General features: G+C 49.1%; 2 protein-coding genes across 9 annotated transcripts in view; one reads left to right on the plus strand and one right to left on the minus strand.

The window, feature by feature from the left end:
• TTC3 (tetratricopeptide repeat domain 3) overlaps window positions 1–1,842 on the minus strand; it is a 123,823-nt gene extending 121,981 nt beyond the window's left edge. Inside the window, exon 1 of one of the 4 annotated variants that reach the window (XM_062205098.1) lies at window positions 1,762–1,842. The gene's annotated coding sequence lies outside the window, so the exon portion shown is untranslated. The other 3 variants (XM_062205142.1, XM_062205117.1, XM_062205133.1) reach the window with 3 other exon arrangements.
• On the plus strand, window positions 1,649–18,496 carry PIGP (phosphatidylinositol glycan anchor biosynthesis class P). 5 transcript variants are annotated; one of them, XM_062205191.1, is made up of 5 exons: window positions 1,649–1,730; window positions 2,520–2,623; window positions 5,454–5,526; window positions 11,482–11,600; window positions 13,327–13,594. In XM_062205191.1, exons 2-5 carry the CDS (start codon window positions 2,542–2,544, stop codon window positions 13,455–13,457), a joined length of 405 nt encoding a protein of 134 aa, XP_062061175.1. In that variant the 5' UTR covers window positions 1,649–1,730; window positions 2,520–2,541; the 3' UTR covers window positions 13,458–13,594. The 5 variants fall into 5 exon arrangements, with proteins under 5 accessions (XP_062061175.1, XP_062061167.1, XP_062061157.1 ...); XM_062205183.1 differs by lacking the exon at window positions 1,649–1,730 and adding an exon at window positions 1,971–2,219; XM_062205173.1 differs by lacking the exon at window positions 1,649–1,730 and adding an exon at window positions 2,112–2,189.
• The last annotated feature ends 732 nt before the right edge of the window (window positions 18,497–19,228 follow it).

Raw genomic sequence — 19,228 nt, forward strand, 5'->3', positions numbered from 1 at the left:
TAAGGAAACGACTATCCTCACTCAATACCAGTGAGGGGGAAAATGGGTGCGACCACTTGGAGAGCTTCTGCAGCACTTGGTTAGTCACACATCCCGGCAAACCAACTACTAACTGTATTTCCCGAGAAACTTCTGAATGTGTGCAAAAGCAAACAGTTAAAGATATTTATTGCAGGACTGTTTTTATAAAAAGAGTCCAAAACTGGAAATAACCTCAAAGTCCATCAATAGGGGAGTATACATAAATGACTGTAAATTACCGTATATTCATACAATGCAGTTCTACACCAGCAATTAACATGAATGAACCAGATAATAACATAATTAGCAATTTATTCAGATAAAAATGTCAAAATGCAATGCTGAGTGAAAAAAAGCAAGTAGCAAAAATACATAGAGTTTCATCCCATTAAAGTTTAAAAAGCAGCAATACTATATAACGCTTATGGATTTACCATTATCAAAGTGTAAAATACACAAGGGAATGATACACAGAAACGCAGTAGCCAGCCCCAGGGAATCAAGGGGAGGAGCTGAGAGTACCTCCAATATCTGCTATTTCTTTTTTTTTTTTTTTTTTAAGAGAACCTGAAGTAAATTTGGTAAAATGATTACATCTGTAAAATCTAAATCATGAATTGGTTAGATCCCCCTCTATATTCTGAAATATTTAAAAAAAAAAAAGGAAAATTAGGCAACAGTTAAAAAAAATCAAGCAGAACAGAGAGAAACAGACACTCAAACGCAGCCTTTAAGCGTGAAGCGCAAACCCGTAAGCAAAACAGATTCGGTCCCTAGTGGGCTTGAGCATTCCTTCCCTACACACCCTTACAATAAACACGATTTTCCTTAGCATTAAATGCAAATTTCTTGCCAAAAAGAATGGGGGAAAAAAGCCCAAATTAGAGCCATTATCTAAGGACACTGCTCTCTACCGTATTTCCCTGACCAAGATGTTGGGCAGCTCCGAACAATTACGTGAACGCCATTAAAAACAAAAACAAAAACAAAAACAAAAACAAAACCAACAAAAAAACCTGCAACTCTAGGAATCCCTAAGCGCTCCCGGCCACGCCAGGGACAGCTGACACGCAGCCGCCCAGCTGGCGCGGGCACGGGCTTTGGAGGAAGTTTGCGACTGCACGAGCCCCCGCAGTCCGCGCGCGGAACAGGCGCGCCACCGCCCGCGGGCGTCTGCGGGACGGAGGCCGAGCCCCGCAGCCGGTGCTTCCCTCGGGCAGGGCGCCCGCGAAAACCGAAACCCCCCACGCCCGCAAGCCCAAACCCGCACGCCGCACGTCACGCACCCCGCAGGCCCCTCGCGCGCCGCACACGCGGGGACGCGCTCGCGCGGGCGGCGCTCCCGGCGGAGGTCGCGTCGGCCAGAGGCGCGAACACGCGCATCCCAGAAGGGGCAGCCGCAGAAAGACCCCCGGGAGGCCTCGGGGTCGCCCACGCGCGGGCCGAGACGCGGGTGCGCGGGCGGCCGAAGCCGGCTGCTCCCACCCCCGCACGGACACCCAGGGCCCCACACCCCGGGACACACCCGCAGGGGCAGACAAAGGCGGCCACACCCCCTCGCGCGCGGGCGCCGCGACCCACGCACACTCCCTCAGCCGGCCCCGTGCGACGGACGCCCGGCGACGCGCACACAGCCACACTCACCACACACCCACGGAGGGGGTGTGGAGGGCCCCGCTCCCCGGGCATCGCGGCGGCAGCGGGACAAGGTGACGCATCCGGGAGCCCTGCCGCACTCACCGGGGCCCGCAGCCCGCGAGCCTCGGACGCGGGCTGCTGCAGCCGCCTCCGCCGCCTCCGACTCTCCACGTCAGCCAGGCGGCGGGCGGGAGCGAGCGAGCGAGCGAGCAGGGCAGCGGCCGGCGGGCGCGGGCGGCAGAACGGTCACGTGGGCTGGCAGCGCGCGTGCGCACTGGCGCCGCGCCGGCCCCTTCCCAGGGCCGCTCCCGCCGGCCCCCGCGCTCGAGCCGGGGCGCCTCGCTCTCTCTCACTCTGTTCACGCGCCCGAGTCGGGGCGCCTCGCTCGCTCGCTCTCTCTCACTCTGTTCACCCGCCCGCGCCCGAGCCGGGGCGCCTCGCTCGCTCTCCCTCACTCTTTCCTATTTACCCGCCCCCACCCGGGACTGCGGCTTCCTGGTCGGCGCTTGCGCAGAGGACGGCGCGTTGAGGTGGCCGCCGAGTTGTCCCCCGGAGCCCTGGTGGGCGCCTGAGGGACCTAAGGTCGAGGGCCGCCCCCGCCCGGGCTTCGAATGAGAACCGGGACGGGGCCCGGCGTGGGCGTGGGCGTGGGCGCGGGTCCCTGTGGCCGAGCTTGCGGAGCCGGACCTTCGGCCCGGCCAGCGCCTGCCCGGGTGGCCGCGCGAGCCCGCGAGCCCTGTGAGCGCGCGGCCGCTCCCGTGCGCCGCAGAGGCCGTGCCCGGAGCAAAGCGATGAGGTTCTGATCGACCTGTGGTGAGGGGCAGCACATCTCTGACGACGGTTGTGTTCCTTTCCCGCAGGTGGACTAGAGCCACAGGGAAAATGGTGGAAAATTCACCGTCGCCACTGCCAGAAAGAGCGATCTATGGTTTTGTTCTGTTCTTAAGCTCCCAGTTTGGCTTCAGTAAGTACTGCCCTGAGGGATGGCCAAGGGCTTTTTCTGGTGTTCCAGGACGAGGAAATCGTGCATTTGTTGTTAGGGTGCGCGGACGGGAGCTGTTGCTTCTTCCTATTTGTGTCTCTTTTCCACAAAGCCGGAAGGGAAGCCATCTTCGTCCAGAATATTCCATGTCCCAGCACTGTTCTAAAAGATCTAATCGCAGCACGTGTTTATGCAGCGCCAGACAGGTGACAAACCTGGTCCCTGCCCTCCAGAAGGTCGTGGTCTTGTGGGTGAGACAGAGGAGTAAATTAATACGATTAGCCGGCGCCGCGGCTCACTAGGTTAATCCACCGCCTTGCGGCGCCGGCACACCGGGTTCTAGCCCCGGTCGGGGCACGTATCCTGTCCCGGTTGCCCCTCTTCCAGGCCAGCTCTCTGCTGTGGCCAGGGAGTGCAGTGGAGGATGGCCCACGTGCTTGGGCCCTGCACCCCATGGGAGACCAGGAGAAGCACCTGGCTCCTGCCATCGGATCAGCGCGGTGCGCCGGCCGCAGCGCGCTACCGCGGCGGCCATTGGAGGGTGAACCAACGGCAAAAGGAAGACCTTTCTCTCTGTCTCTCTCTCACTGTCCACTCTGCCTGTCAAAAAAAAAAAAAAAAGTAAAAAAAAAATTAATATGATTAATGTCAGCGTGGTGCGTGCTGGGGAGCACAGAGGGGACTTCAGTCAAGCCTTCCCCGGGGGTGGGGCACATGGAGAGTTCTGGGATGAGGCCTGAGAGGGTTTGGAAGTGATGCTCCGGGCAGGCGTGCGGAAGCTGGGGAGTGCAGAGAGTTAGGCCGTGTTGGGTTGGACGATGTGCCTTTAACCTCCTGGATTTTACTTAATCCCTGGAATGTTCCATTTCACTCCTACGAATAAACTGGTGCTCACAGAGACACAGATGCTCAGAGTTGCACAGCAGGCCCCAGGTCTCTCCCCAAGAGGATTTGGGAATTATGAGGCAAGCAAGAGGGAGAAACTTGGGTGTTCCCAATCCAACTTTGTGGAAACCAGAAAGGTAGGGGAATGGTAGTTTTTCTAAACCCTTACTGAAAAACACCTCCCTGCACCATCAGTACAGCTTATACATGGCTCTCATGGCCCAGCCTGTGAGGGAAGAATTTAAAACTCGGTCCCAGTTTGAACGCCACAGATTCACTGTGTCACCTGGGCCTGCTTACTTCTTTGAGAGAGTGGTTACTGAATGCTTATTATGCATAAGACGGGCCTATGAGGAAGTGCTAGTGTTGCTGGCCTCATATTAGAGGTGAGAATACTGGACTTTGAGTACCTTACTTAAGGTCACAAAGGTAGTAGATGAAAGAGTGGGAATTTGAACCCAGACTCATGGGCTGACTTCACTCTGCTTGCTGCCTCTTACGGCTAGTGTAAGGATTAGCTGGGGTAATGTATGTAAAGCCCTTAAAACAGTGCTTGGAGACAACACGCATGCAATAAGTGTTAGCTGCTGCTGTTACTGTATTTGTAAATCCTCTTCAAAGAATATTGCAGAGTATAAACCATACAAATAAGGAAAAGCAATGATTTTTAGACTTAAGTCCCTCATGCGAACAACCAAAAATTAATTCAGGTATTTATTGAGTGCTCACTGTATGTCTGGCCCTGTTACAGGCCAGTGGAGTTTTCATTTTGAAAGGGGAGACAGCCAGTGTCAGAGGCTAAGATGTGCTATGGGGAGAAATTCTGCAAGGGAAAGGAGGGTGGGAGGGGAAGGAGGTGCTACTAATGTGCTCCTGTGTCATCTTTTGTTTCTGATTCACTAGCCCTTGTCCCAGTGGAGTGGAAATAACTGATATACATATCTGTTCACTTTTAGAGAGTACAGAGAGGGCAGAAACTATTTATTTTGGATTCACTATTTAAAAAAAAATATTTATTTATTTGAAGGTTTAGTTACCGATAGACAGAGGTTTTCTGTCTGTTGGTTCACTCCCCAAATGGCTGCAATGGGTGGGGCTGGGCCAGGCCTACCAGGAGCTTCTTCCAGGTCTCCCATATGGGTGCAGGGGCCCAAGCACTTGGCCATCTTCCACTGCTTTCCCAGGTGCATCAGCAGGAAGCTGGATTGGAAGTGGAGCAGCTGGAACTCAAACCAGCACCCATAGGGGATGCTGGCATTGCAGGCAGCAGCTTTACCCACAACACTGGCCCCTTGGTTTCACTATTGAATCTCACACTCCTGACAGAGTTCTGTAATATATACTTGTCAAGGAAAAAAATTGATCGATCATCATTGATGTAGGTGTTTTGAAATTTTGCTGTGCTACAGAAATTTTTTTTTTATTTGACAGGTAGAGTCATAGACAGTGAGAGACAGAGAGAAAGGTCTTGCTTCCATTGGTTCACCCCCCAAATGGCCGCCACGGCCGGCGCTATACCGATCTGAAGCCAGGAGCCAGGTGCTTCCTCCTGGTCTCCCAAGCGGCTGCAGGGCCCAAGCACTTGGGCCATCCTCCACTGCCCTCCTGGGCCACAGCAGAGAGCTGGAGTGGAAGAGGAGCAACCAGGACTAGAACCCGGCACCCATATGGGATGCTGGCGCCACAAGGTGGAGGATTACCCAAGTGAGCCACAGCGCCAGCCCTACAGAAATGTTTTTTTAAACGTCCTAGTATTAAGATAATTACGATGAATGTTAGAAGTACAGATAAGGAGCCAGAAGAATTGAAAGAAGCAAAAAGCTATTCTGAATGAATCAGGGCCCCTTAAAGGAACCCTTTTATTTTATCTGACCTTCTGAGATTGGATGCATGCCTTACTTTCCTCCTCTTTGTCTCTCTTCTGCAGTACTTTATCTCGTGTGGGCTTTTATTCCTGAATCTTGGCTAAACTCATTAGGCCTGACCTATTGGCCTCAAAAGTAAGTCTAACATATATATAAAACATATTTTGTACATAGTTTACATGTATAATATTAAATGTATTTATATGTGGAGGTATTACATGTTTAAACATAGATACATTTAATATATATTTAAACATTCTTAAGAGACAGAGCTTCCTGGAATGCCTGCAACAGCCAGGGCAGTGGGGGAGGGAGTGAGGTCAAGTATAGAGCTGGGAGCACAATGCAAGTCTCCCAGCATGGTGGTAGGGACCCAGGTCCTGGGGCATCAGTCCCCCGTGTGGTGGTAGGGACCCAGGTCCTGGGGCATCAGTCCCCCTCATGGTGGTAGGGACCCAGGTCCTGGGGCGTTAGTCCCCCGTGTGGTGGTAGGGACCCAGGTCCTGGGGCATCAGTCCCCCTCATGATGGTAGGGACCCAGGTCCTGGGGCATCAGTCCCCCGCATGGTGGTAGGGACCCAGGTCCTGGGGCGTTAGTCCCCCTCATGGTGGTAGGGACCCAGGTCCTGGGGCGTTAGTCCCCCGTGTGGTGGTAGGGACCCAGGTCCTGGGGCATCAGTCCCCCATGTGGTGGTAGGGACCCAGGTCCTGGGGCATCAGTCCCCCGTGTGGTGGTAGGGACCCAGGTCCTGGGGCATCAGTCCCCCTCATGGTGGTAGGGACCCAGGTCCTGGGGCATTAGTCCCCCGTGTGGTGGTAGGGACCCAGGTCCTGGGGCATCAGTCCCCCGTGTGGTGGTAGGGACCCAGGTCCTGGGGCATCAGTCCCCCTCATGGTGGTAGGGACCCAGGTCCTGGGGCGTTAGTCCCCCGTGTGGTGGTAGGGTCCCAGGTCCTGGGGCATCAGTCCCCCTCATGGTAGTAGGGACCCAGGTCCTGGGGCATCAGTCCCCCTCATGGTAGTAGGGACCCAGGTCCTGGGGCATTAGTCCCCCGTGTGGTGGTAAGGACCCAGGTCCTGGGGCATCAGTCCCCCGTGTGGTGGTAGGGACCCAGGTCCTGGGGCATCAGTCCCCCGCATGGTGGTAGGGACCCAGGTCCTGGGGCATTAGTCCCCCTCATGGTGGTAGGGACCCAGGTCCTGGGGCGTCAGTCCCCCGTGTGGTGGTAGGGACCCAGGTCCTGGGGCATCAGTCCCCCGTGTGGTGGTAGGGACCCAGGTCCTGGGGCATTAGTCCCCGTGTGGTGGTAGGGACCCAGGTCCTGGGGCGTCAGTCCCCCTCATGGTGGTAGGGACCCAGGTCCTGGGGCATCAGTCCCCCTCATGGTGGTAGGGACCCAGGTCCTGGGGCATCAGTCCCCCGTGTGGTGGTAGGGACCCAGGTCCTGGGGCATCAGTCCCCCTCATGGTAGTAGGGACCCAGGTCCTGGGGCATCAGTCCCCCTCATGGTGGTAGGGACCCAGGTCCTGGGGCATCAGTCCCCCTCATGGTAGTAGGGACCCAGGTCCTGGGGCATCAGTCCCCCTCATGGTAGTAGGGACCCAGGTCCTGGGGCATCAGTCCCCCTCATGGTGGTAGGGACCCAGGTCCTGGAGCATTAGTCCCCCGTGTGGTGGTAGGGACCCAGGTCCTGGGGCATTAGTCCCCCTCATGGTGGTAGGGACCCAGGTCCTGGGGCGTTAGTCCCCCGTGTGGTGGTAGGGACCCAGGTCCTGGGGCATCAGTCCCCCTCATGGTAGTAGGGACCCAGGTCCTGGGGCGTCAGTCCCCCGTGTGGTGGTAGGGACCCAGGTCCTGGGGCATCAGTCCCCCGTGTGGTGGTAGGGACCCAGGTCCTGGGGCATTAGTCCCCCGTGTGGTGGTAGGGTCCCAGATACTAAGGCATCAGTCTCCTGCATGGTGGTAGGGACCCAGGTCCTGCTGCATTAGCAGGAAGCTGATTCAGGAGCCAGAGCCGACACTGAACCCAGGTACTCCAACATAGGATGCACAAGTTTTAAACCATGGCTTAACTGCTAGGTGAAATGCCCACCCCTTCATATGTTTATTTAAATAAGAGAATAGCGAAGGTGTTCAGAAGGATCATATTTTTAAATGCATGAATGGTTTGAAAAGCTTTTTAAAGATATTATTGATACACTGCTAATTAAAGATGGTAGGGTAAGCACATGTTTATCTCCATTTCCTCCCCAAATTTTTGCTAAACTGATCCTGTTTTTTAAAATTAAGGTCCCACAGCAACAAAGGCTAAGATAGTAGATAAGAGGTATCAACAAAATTTTGGAAAACAGATTGAGATAGGTAATTGTGACTGAATTTGTTTCTGCTTTTTCCACATGGCTGAAGTAGGGAACTTCAGAATGGCTCAGACATTGAAGGTACCAGATGCCTCTTTAACGTGGTCATTTTGAGTTGGACTCAAAACATGTTAACATTAGAGGTCAGATCTCCTCCTCTCAGTCCTCAAAGTTAGGGCTCCGACCCTGCCATCCCCTGCAGAAAACTGGAGCTTTTCTCTCCCTGGAACAGTTGAGTGAGGATCTCTTCTGGGGGTCTCTAGAGCTTTGTGTGGACATGGGTCACCCCACTGAAAATGGGACTAGTGAGAATCTGCATGACCAAGTGGTGAAGTCCCACCTTAACGCCTCCCCTCACTAGGCGTCCAGCCTCTTGTCACCCTTCTCCCAGATCACAGGGGAAGATGGGAAGGTTCGTTCTTAGGACGCTGACCAGTCAAAAAACAAAAACAAAAAGATCTATGATTTGTGACAATTGGAGGACTCCAGTGAAGTGGGCAAGGTCTCTGATAATTGGTCATCTCCTCATGTACGCACAGTGCTTTCAAGTGGCTTGTCAACTCTTCATTTTAAAATATGAATAGACTGCCTGTAAGTTACCCAGTTGTTGAGAAAAGTCTCTATCAAGAAATACAGAAGAAAAAAGGAGAAATGCAGGGGCCAGCGCTGTGGTGCTGTGGGTTAATGCCCTGGCATGAAGCACCAGCATCCCATATGGGCACCAGTTTGAGACCCAGCTGCTCCACTTCCGATCCAGCTCTCTGCTGTGGCCTGGGAAAGCAGAAGATGGCCCAAGTGCTTGGGCCCCTGCACCCGCGTGAGAGACCCTGAAGAAGCTCCTGGCTCCTGGCTTTGGATTTTTTTTTTTTTTTTAAGATTTATTTATTTGTTTGAAAGTCAGTTACACAGAGAGAGAGAGAAAGAAAGGTCTTCTATCCAATGGTTCACTCCCCAGTTGGCCACAACAGTCAGAGCTGCACCGATCTGAAGCCAGGAGCTGCTTCTGGGTCTCCCACGCAAGTGCAAGAGCTCAAGGACTTGGGCCATCTTCTGCTATCCCAGGCTATAGCAGAGAGCTGGATGGGAAGTGGAGCAGCCGGATCTCGAACTGGCACCCATATGGGATGCCAGCGCTTCAGGTCAGGGCATTAACCCGCTGTGGCAGAGTGCTGGCAAGCTTTTAATGTAAAATACTCAGAGAAGATTATAACTTCGAAATGAACAGAATACTATACAGAGTTCGGCCGGCGCCAGGGCTCACTAGGCTAATCCTCCGCCTTGTGGCGCCGGCACACCGGGTTCTAGTCCCGGTCGGGGCACCGATCCTGTCCCGGTTGCCCCTCTTCCAGGCCAGCTCTCTGCTGTGGCCAGGGAGTGCAGTGGAGGATGGCCCAAGTGCTTGGGCCCTGCACCCCATGGGAGACCAGGAGAAGCACCTGGCTCCTGCCATCGGATCAGCGCGGTGCGCCGGCCGCATCGCGCCTACCGCGGCGGCCATTGGAGGGTGAACCAACGGCAAAAGGAAGACCTTTCTCTCTGTCTCTCTCTCACTGTCCACTCTGCCTGTCAAAAATTTAAAAAAAATAATAATAATAAAAATTAAAAAAATTAAAAAAAAAAGAATACTATACAGAGTTCAAGAATACAAATGTTCAAGGAGTTACTTTATTATAAAGATAATAAAATTTTTTACGATTTATTTATTTGAAAGAGTTACAGAAACAGGGGAAGAGAGGGAGAGAGAGCGCTTCCATCCACTGCTTCACTCCCCAGGTGACCACAAAAGCCAGGGGTGGGCCAGACTGAAACCGGGATCCAGGAATTTCATCTGGGTCTCCCACATGGTCCCTGTCTGGGTGGCAGGGACCCAGACATTTGGGCTGTCTTCTCCTGCTTTTCCCAGGCCATTGTCAGGGAGCTGGATCAGAAGTGGACCAACTGGGACACAAACTGGGGCCTGTATGGGAGGCTGATGTCACAGGTGGCACCTTTACCTGCTATACCACAACGCTGGACTGCAAAACTAAAATTTTTAATTGAAATGATTGACAATAAACAACACAGTGGAAAACAGAGAAAAGTATAATAAAGTGCGTTAAAAGTCCCAGAAAATAGGGCAGACATTTGGCCTGGCCCTTGGAGTGCCTGCAGTGCCGCATCAGGTTACCTGGGTTCAGTTCCTGGCTGTGGTGAATGATTCTGGCTGTCTGCGAATGCGGATCCCGGAGGCAGTGGTGATAGCTAAAACATCTGGATTCCTGCCGCCCTCATGGGAGACCTGGAGTCCGTTCCCAGCTGCACTTCTGGCTATTGCAGGCATTTGAGTACTGAACCAGTGCATGGGTGTGTTCTCTTCCTGCTTCCCTCTCTGTCCCTCCCTCTCCTCATCCCTCCCTCCCTCTCAAATAAATAAATACATAAATAAAAAAGTTCCAGGGGTCAGCGCTGTGGCGTAGCAGGTAAAGCTGCCGCCTGCAGTGCCCACATCCCATATGGGTGCCAGTTCAAGTCCTAGCTGCTCCACTTTTGATCCAGCTCCTTGCTAATGCTTCTGGGAAAGCAGCTGAAGATGGTCCAAGTCCTTGGGCCTCTGCACCCACGTGGGAGACCTGGAAGAAGCTTCTGGCTTCAGCTCAGCCCAGCTCCGGCCATTGTGGCCATTTAGAGAGCCAACCAATTTTGGATGGAAGATATCTCTCTTTCACTCACTCTGCCTCTGCATCTCTGTAACTCTGCCTTTCAAATAAATGAACCTTTAAAAAAAAAAAAAAGTTCCAGAAAGAGAAAGCCATAGGGAAAAAATTATTAAAGAAACAATGTACTCAGTAAAACTTGGCAAGATTGAACACTCATTGTATTTAACTGTGTTGAGAACTGTAGGAATCCTATCAGAGAATTTGAGCTTGAGTATTGTTAGAAGCATGGAAAAATCAAACAGACAAAAAGATGTAATTACTACTTCCAGAAAAAACAAAAAATATAAGAAAGTGTGCAATGTGGGGCTGGCAGTGTGGCACAGTGGATTAAGCTGGCACCTTTGTGCCTGGGAAGGCAGTAAAAGATTTCCCAAATGCTTGTCCCCTTCTACCCCTATGGAGACCCGGAGGAGTTCTGGGCTTCCAGCTTCAGCCAGGCCCAGCGGCGGCCATTGCAGCTGTTGGAGAGTGAACCAGTGGATGGAAGACTCTCTATTGCTATCACTCTCACTATATCTATCCTTATGGCTGTCTCTATCTTTGTCTCTCTTTCTGTCAATAACTCTTTCAAATAAAAACTCTCTCTAAAACCAAAAATAAGATGTATAAAGCTAAGATTCTCTGTGGTAAACGTTGTTTATATAGTCACGATAATTTTTAACAACTGCTGACCTAACCAGAAATTGTAAGTACAGAAGACATAGGAGGAAGTAAATTCCCTATTGTCTTATTAGGAAATGTAGAGAAAATGAAACAGAAAAAGCCACAAAATAATAGTAGCACATTATGTAGAAATTAGGAAGTTAAGTATCAGAAGCAATAGCCCAGGTAATGAAAGTGTCCCTTCCTGGGGAATAAGACTTCCAGACAGGGACAAGTGGGATAGGAAACTGCAGCTATTCATTATGTACCTTGAAGAATTGTCTATCATGAGCAAGTATTACTTGAAATAAAATTAAATATCATGTTTTATGATTGACTATTGAGAATTGCAACTTTTTAAGGTACCCATTCCATACTATAATCTCTTCTGCAGATACTGGGCAGTCGCATTGCCTGTCTACCTCTTGATTACTATAGTCATTGGTTATGTACTCTTGTTTGGCGTTAACATGATGAGCACCTCTCCGCTCAACTCCATTCATACAATCACAGGTAAGTTTATGTAAAAGGAAAGTGCTGGGGAAATGAACAGCTGGGGTATTGCCCTTTTATCCAGAAAAGCACCCAAGATTGCAGGACACACATTGGGACAATGAAAAGAACCTAGGAGAAGTAAGTACAGAATTACACAAAAGGAAATATTGGAGCTGGTGTTGTGACATGATGGGTTAAGCCACCACCTGTGGTGCCAGCATCCCATGTGGGCTCTGGTTCGAGTTCCAGCTGCTCCACTTCTGCTCCAGCTCCCTGCTAATATGCCTGGGAAAACAGCAGAAGATGGCCCCAAGTCCTTGGACCCTGGCCACCCATGTGGGAGACACAGAAGAAACTCCTGGCTTCAGACCTGCGCTGCTCCAAGTGTTGTGGCCATTTGGGGTGTGAACCAGTAGGTGGAAGATCTCTGTGTGTCTCACCCTCTCTGTAAAACTCCTTTTCTTTCTTTCTTTCTTTTTTTTTTTTTTAAGGTGTAATTTATTTATTTATTTTAAAGCCAGAGTTACACAGAGAGATCTTCCATCTGCTGAGTCACTCCCCAAATAGCTGTAATGGTCAGAGCTTGGCTGGTCTGAAGCCAGGAGCTTCTTCTGGGTCTCCCACATGGACCACATGGGTGCAGGGGTCCAAGGACTTGGGCTATATTCCTTTGCTGTGCCAGGCACATGGACAGGGGGCTGGGTCAGAAGTGAAGCAGCAGGTACTCGAACCAGCACCCATATGGGATGCTGGCACTGCAGGCTTTACCCACTGTGCCATAGCACTGTCCTCAGAACTCTGTCTTTCAAATACATAAAAATCTTTAAAAAAAAAATAAAAAGAAATACATGAAGAATATAAGCTCTGATTAATGTGCACCAGGTCTATTCGTGGAAGACAGAAATCCTAATGAATTATAGCACTAGTTAACAGATACATTGTCCCATACAAATTTCATTCTCAGCCGCTTTGAGAGAGGCATCTTTTATCCTACGCAGGCCCTGTCACTCAAGGGGCAGCATCAGGTCCCTGCACACCCTCTTCAGGAGGATCACATGTGCACCTGATCCCAGCTGACTGCAGAGAAGAGCCACAGCACATTTTTGTGGCTTTTTTTTTTTAACATTTTTTTCAGTTCAAGTCTAGTTATTAAAATAAACTGATTCTTGAGCTTGTTTAGGTTCTGGGAAGTAAAGTTTTTAAGTTACTGGTATGATTTTTCAAGTTTCAAAAACCTTTACTCATAAGCCAATACAATATATTTTGGAAAACCAATTATAGTTTATATTTAAATTTCTTTCCTGATAACCTACTCTATGTATTTCCTGCATTCTTGACTTACAGTAACCACATGGATAATTTATGCAAAAATGAAATTGTTTACATGAATATTTGGGCCAAATGATTCAGTAGTTTGTGATGTTGACTTAAATACATTATTAAGATCTGGATATAATTCTGTCCCTGTCAGAAACATGCAATTGAGGCTAATCATCCTTGTACAATTAAAAGAAATACTAATTTCTTTCCAAGTTAGAGATGAGAAACTTACTTTGCTGATTACACTGTTATTTTAATTGGGCCATTTCTTCTAAAGAGAGAATTAAATAATCACTTAATTATATTAAACAAAAGTGTTATTCTCCAAACATCAGCCAGGTAAGCTATATGAGGGGTCTCTATCAGCCACAGAGATGAAAAGAAACTGCATTTATAAACAGAGCTTTTTATTCTTTTCTCACAGATAACTATGCTAAAAATCAGCAGCAGAAGAAATACCAAGCAGAGGCCATCCCAGCACTGAGAGATGTTCCTATTAGTGAAGTAAACCGAATGTTCTTTCTTTCAGCCAAAGAACCTTATACTAAAAACTGAATCGAGTGTGAACAGATGAACATCAAGTAAATGCATCATAAGTTCCTAACATAGTAATTTTGACCATAATTATTTTGACTATCTCTCACTAATACTTGGTATTGAGATATAAAAAGATGCAAGTTGATCTTCTCTTAGATTAAGCTCAATTACTGCTGTAAGTGTTCTCAATATTAGTAATTAATGGATAGAATAAATAAAACACACACTACCATATAGCAGACTTTAAAAAAAAAAAAAAAAACACGGGTCAGTATAATCAAGAATCCCCTCCACGGATGCATTTGTCCTGTGATTTGCAAAGGACCACTGTGTCCTTCCTCCTGGTTGGCCTGAGGGACCCAGAATTCAACGTTAGACTTGGGGGAAGGGTACGCTTTATATTTTCACTATCAGATTCTTGTCAGGCACAGATATTTATTTAGTACTTATTACTATTTTTCTGGCACTGAAGGTGTAGTAAGATTCTTAGAGAACTTAAATTTTAGAGGCAGAGGTTGAAACAGACTAAGAAAATGTTCTTTGTAATGAGTACCATGCAGAGAATTCAGATGGTCTAACGCTCTAGAAAGTAGGAGAGCTACTATAGATTGGATGGTCAAGGGAGGCACCTCAGAGGCAGTTGAGATTCAGAACTGAGTAACAGAAAAAGAAGCTGGTCATGTAAAGACTGGGGGAGGGGCAGGGTAAACTTCTGTGAGGCAGGTGGGGCTGAGGTGAGAAGGAGTGTGGAGGGTTCTCAGAGCAGAGAGACGACGGCCAGCGGTAGTCCAGAGCTGGACGAAGGGACATGGTCTGAGATGCTCCGAGAGAGACCAGACCTCATGGTTTTGCCAGTCAGGGTAGGGAGTTGAGGTTTAAGTGTAAGTGGTAAGTGATGAGTGTGAGGCACCTTAGGTATGAGCTGTTGAGAGTCTGTAAGGAAAGCAGTGACATGGCCTGATGTGTGTATTTTAGAGGTCACTCTGACTGATGGGTGAATAGATTTGGGAGGGTGGAGTGGGAGGGTGGGTAGAGGTTGGCAGTGGAACCTGAGTATGAAAGTAAGGAGACAATTGATTGCCTTACTGCAGGCAAGAAATGATGACTGCATAGACCAGGGTGGTGGCAGTGGAGTTGTGGAGGAGGGGAGAGCTTTGCAGCATTTGCTGGAGACTTACTAACTGACTGGGTACACGGACCTGAGTGTGCAGGCCGGCAGGGTTGACAGAAAATGCGATCAGGGGTCATTCCCAGATCTTTGCGGAGTCGGGAACTTATAGATGACTTTTATTGACTTGGAGAAGTACAGTTGGGATTGGTGGATTTGGTAAATGAATGTTTGAATGGTATTGCCTTATTAATATTGGGATGTATCCAGCCTAACAATAGGATGCACTTAGGTGGCAATGAGGTTCATATATATATTTAACTTAACAAAGGTATGCGCACAGTTAACCAGTAAAACCAAATCCAAATGTAGCACTGGACAAGGCCCTGTAACTTACAGCACCCTAAATCTCTATACTACTCTGGCTTGAGTTTTCCTTTGAGGTGTGCACACGTGCATATATTTACAACACAGGACTCGAGTCACACATTTTAATTTATACAAGTTTATACCTTCTGTGCAAAAGTAATTTTAAGTGGTTAAGAAAATAGGGATTTCCATTTCCGTAAGCACATATGTCCCATGACGGGCATCTGCCATTGCTTTGCTGTATTGCATGATGAGAGCATGTCATCACACTTAAGAGGGGTTCAAGGGAGCCAGCAAACTCCATCATATAAAGAATCATAAATAAACCTTGGTCTACTCATGCAGTGGATCATAAGGGAGCTTTGAAAGTGCATGGAAATGCATATTATGAAAAGCTGCATGGATTTTCCAAAATTTTTATACCAAAATAAACATTTTTTAAAATTTTTATTTATTTGAAATGCAGAGTCACAGAGAGAGGGAGGACAGAGTTCTTCCATCTGTTGGTTCATTCCCCACATGGCCCTCCCACAGCTAGGCCAATAAAAAGCCAGGAGCTTCTTCCTGGTCTCCCACTATGGGTGCAGGGGCCCACGGACTTGGGCCATCTTCCACTGCTTTCCCAGGCCATAGCAGAGAGCTGGATCGGAAGAGGAGCAGCTGGAAGGCAAACCAGTGCCCATATGGGATGCTGGGATTACAGGCCGGGACTTTAATGTGATGTGCCACAGTGCCAGCCCCCAGCATGAATACCTTTAGTTTCTTTTTTCCATCAGCTTTTTGAAGGACCCTCATTTACAGTCATGCAAACAAGAATGAAGTACCTCTACCTTACAACATGAATGAAGAGCACAAATCGATTGTTGAGCCAAAAGAGTATATACTGTATGATTCCATGAAGTTCAAAACTGACCTATGATGCCAAGTATTAGACTAGAGGTTACCTGTGGAGGGGGCACTAACTAAGGGAAGGCATGAGGGAGTCTGCTGGGGAGCGGGAGGTGCCCTGTCCCTTGATCTGCCTGGTGGTTACCTGGGCATGGAACATGGTTTAAAAGGACAGAAACAATGCCTATATCCACCCCATTAGTTGGTTTGTTTTTGTTTTTGTTTTGAGAGGCAGAGCTACAGAGGGGGAGAGGCAGAGAGAGAGGTTCCCCCATCTGCTAGTTCACTTGAAATGGCCACGACAGCTGGAGCTGGACCGATCTGAAGCCAGTAGCGTTTTCCGGGTCTCCTACGGGGGCCTCCTACAGAGGCCCAAGCACTTGGGCCATCTCCCACTGCTTTCCCAGGACATCAGCAAGGAGCTAGATCAGAAATGGAGCAGCCCAGACATGAACTGGTGCCCATATGGGATGCTGGCATCGCAGGTGAGGCTCAACTACTATGCCACAGTGCCAGCTCTGCCCCACCCTCTCCCACCCCCTGCCGGAAGTTTTGATTCATTGATCTGGAGTGGGGCCCAGGCAGGGTTGTTCTCTGCTGTCTCCCAGATGCTCCTAACAATGCAGCCAAGGTTGTGAATGACTGCCTACCCGAGTTTAGCTGCCCTGAGCCAGAGGTCAAGCCGGGCAGTGGCTGTCCACAATGGAAGAGAAGGGCAGCAGTTCGCAGTCCCCCTCCCGTCTCCAGGAAGCTCCCTAGGAGCTCCCTGTCCTAGGGCCAGTGAAGCGCCTCGGTTCTGAAATGGGTCAGGATAGAACCTTACGTAACTAGTGCCGCACTGCATTTTGAACCTCAGAGTAACTAATGTGCTGTTTTCCAGCCACATTGTTCTTGTGGTTCAGAAAAGTTGCACCAGTGTTTCTCAAACTGGCTGCAGTTCTTTGAGGGTCATGATCAATTGTGTGTAAGGATTCTCTACCTGTTTTTTTTTTTTTTTTTTAAAACTCAGAATCCCTTTATCCTTGGAAAGAGCCCCAAAGAGATTTTATGTATAAAGTTGTTTAGAAATATTTACTTGTAAATAATAAAGCTGTTACTTTTCTGTTCTAAAGCTGAGGGACAGGTGTGTAGCCTAGCAGTTAGCACACTTGCCTGAGTTTGATTCCCATCTCCATCTCCTGATTCCAGCTTCTGCTAACGCAGACCCTGGGAGGCAGCAGGTGATGGCTCAGGTAGTTGGGTCCCTGCCACCCACATGGGAGACCTGGATTGAGTTCTTGGTCCCCAGCTTGAGCTTGGCCCAGCTGGAGCTGTTGCCAGCATTTGAGGAGTAAACCAGTGGATGGGAGATGCATTCTGTGTGTGTATGTCTCAGACCCTCAAATAAATAATTTTTTTTAAATTTTAATTTGATCATCACATTCTAATCAGATAAAGATAGTTTCTGTTTTATAAACATTTAACCTGAATTATTACTATATAATCTTATTCCAAAAATATAGTGAAATTTAACATATATATTTCATGAAAAACAGCTATATTTTTCTTTTTTTCTTTTTTTTTTTTAATTTATTTTTTTGACAGGCAGAGTGGACAGTGAGAGAGAGACAGAGAGAAAGGTCTTCCTTTTGCCGTTGGTTCACCCTCCAATGGCCGCCGTGGCCAGCGTGCTGCGGCTGGCGCACCGCGCTGATCCGATGGCAGGATCCAGGTGCTTCTCCTGGTCTCCCATGGGGTGCAGGGCCCAAGCACTTGGGCCATCCTCCACTGCATTCCCTGGCCACAGCAGAGAGCTGGCCTGGAAGAGGGGCAACTGGGACAGAATCCGGTGCCCCGACCGGGACTAGAACCCGGTGTGCCGGCGCCACAAGGCGGAGGATTAGCCTAGTGAGCCGCGGCGCCGGCCCTATATTTTTCAAAACAAAAAAAAAAGTACTGAGACAAGTAGAATTGCTTTACATTTTTGCAAATCTCTTCACTATCTAGCTTAGTGGAAGACAGCTTGTACTCGTATCTCCTTCTGCATTGGATCTGTTATGTCACCACACAACACAAAGCCTCTGGAAGACTCCATTGCGTACTCATGAGAACAAGAATGAGGAAGACAGCTGTCACCTTAATACTGTGAAAATGGTTTTGATCTGTAGCCCCGATAGGGAATTTCTGGGTCCTGGATTTTAAGAAGCACCAGCCTGTGTGTGTGACTGCTTTGACTAGACATGTCCTGTGGCTGCACCCTCTGTTCCACTTCTTCTTCAGCTGCTGATGCCCAAGACAGTTCCCCTGAGGTTTGACCACATCCACCCATGCCACTGCTTCTTGTCACATACACTGGAAGGAGGGGGGTTAATAGCTGTGGGACCACTGGAGCCGGATGTGGGGCAGGCATCAGGATAAACACATCCTTCGCCATCCCCCAAGGAGACGATTCTGAGCTCTGTGCCTTGAGCTCGGTTGCCATGGTGGTGGGGACCTTGGTCACATGCCTGTGCTGGCTTGTCTGTCAGCTCTGTTGCATTCCCTCTGCTACTCGCTCCTGTGTGCTGTGGCCATTTTCCCAGTTAACTGCCTACTCACAGACCTTTACCATAGCCCTACTCTGGGGGCAACTGTAGACGCAATGTTTTATTTTGTGTAAAAATGAGCTTCAGTTATAGGTTTGTGGTACATAATGCATTTCCCTGCTGCATATCCTAAGTTAAGAAAAAATTTGAAGACACTGTTTTGCAGTGAGCCCAAATAATAGCATAAAATACTCCAAATAGAAAAAAATCAGTAATATTAAAATGTTCCAAGTGAACCCCCTGCAGTGCTGAAACCCTTTGGGAAAACTAAATTACAAATCCAAATAGGAAACCACCTACTGAATAGCCAACAGGGTTCAAATCCCAAATCTGCCCTTGCTAACTTCTGAACGTGCCCTGTTTGAATGAGGATTTCGTGAGAATGGTGACTCTCCTCAAGCAATTGACCCAACCCAAAATATCTAGTGCGCCCCAATTTTTTAAAGCACCATTAAGACCACATAAGAATGACATAATGGGGCCCTTGTGGCATGGCAAGTTAAGCCACTGCCAGCATTATTACCAGTACTGGTTCCAGTCACAGCTGCTCCACTTTGGGTCTAGCTCACTGCTAATGTGCCTGGGAAGGCAGTGGGAGATGGCCCAAGTATTTGGGCCTCTGCCACCCAAATGGGAGATCCAGGTGGAGTTCCTGACACCTAGCCCAGCTAGGGCCAATGTGGCTATTTGAGGAGAAAACCAGCAGAGGAAAGATCTGTCCCCTCTCTGTCTCTGCTTCTCTCTCTGTAACTCTTTCAAATATTTAAATAAATCCTGGGGCCGGTGCTATGGCACAGTGTGGTGGGATGAGAAGGCCATCCCAAGATGGCCGCTGGCAAGCGAGCATCAGTTACTCAGGA

Source organism: Lepus europaeus, chromosome 2 (assembly GCF_033115175.1).
Source record: "Lepus europaeus isolate LE1 chromosome 2, mLepTim1.pri, whole genome shotgun sequence".
NCBI lineage: Eukaryota > Metazoa > Chordata > Mammalia > Lagomorpha > Leporidae > Lepus > Lepus europaeus.

Excerpts from the sequence above, each read along its gene's own strand:
- PIGP (XM_062205191.1), top strand. The coding sequence starts at position 2,542 with ATGGTGGAAAATTCACCGTCGCCACTGCCAGAAAGAGCGATCTATGGT. Across the intron at positions 2,624-5,453 it reads AAGCTCCCAGTTTGGCTTCA|TACTTTATCTCGTGTGGGCT; the intron begins GTAAGTACTGCC and ends TCTCTTCTGCAG. Across the intron at positions 5,527-11,481 it reads CTGACCTATTGGCCTCAAAA|ATACTGGGCAGTCGCATTGC; the intron begins GTAAGTCTAACA and ends TCTCTTCTGCAG.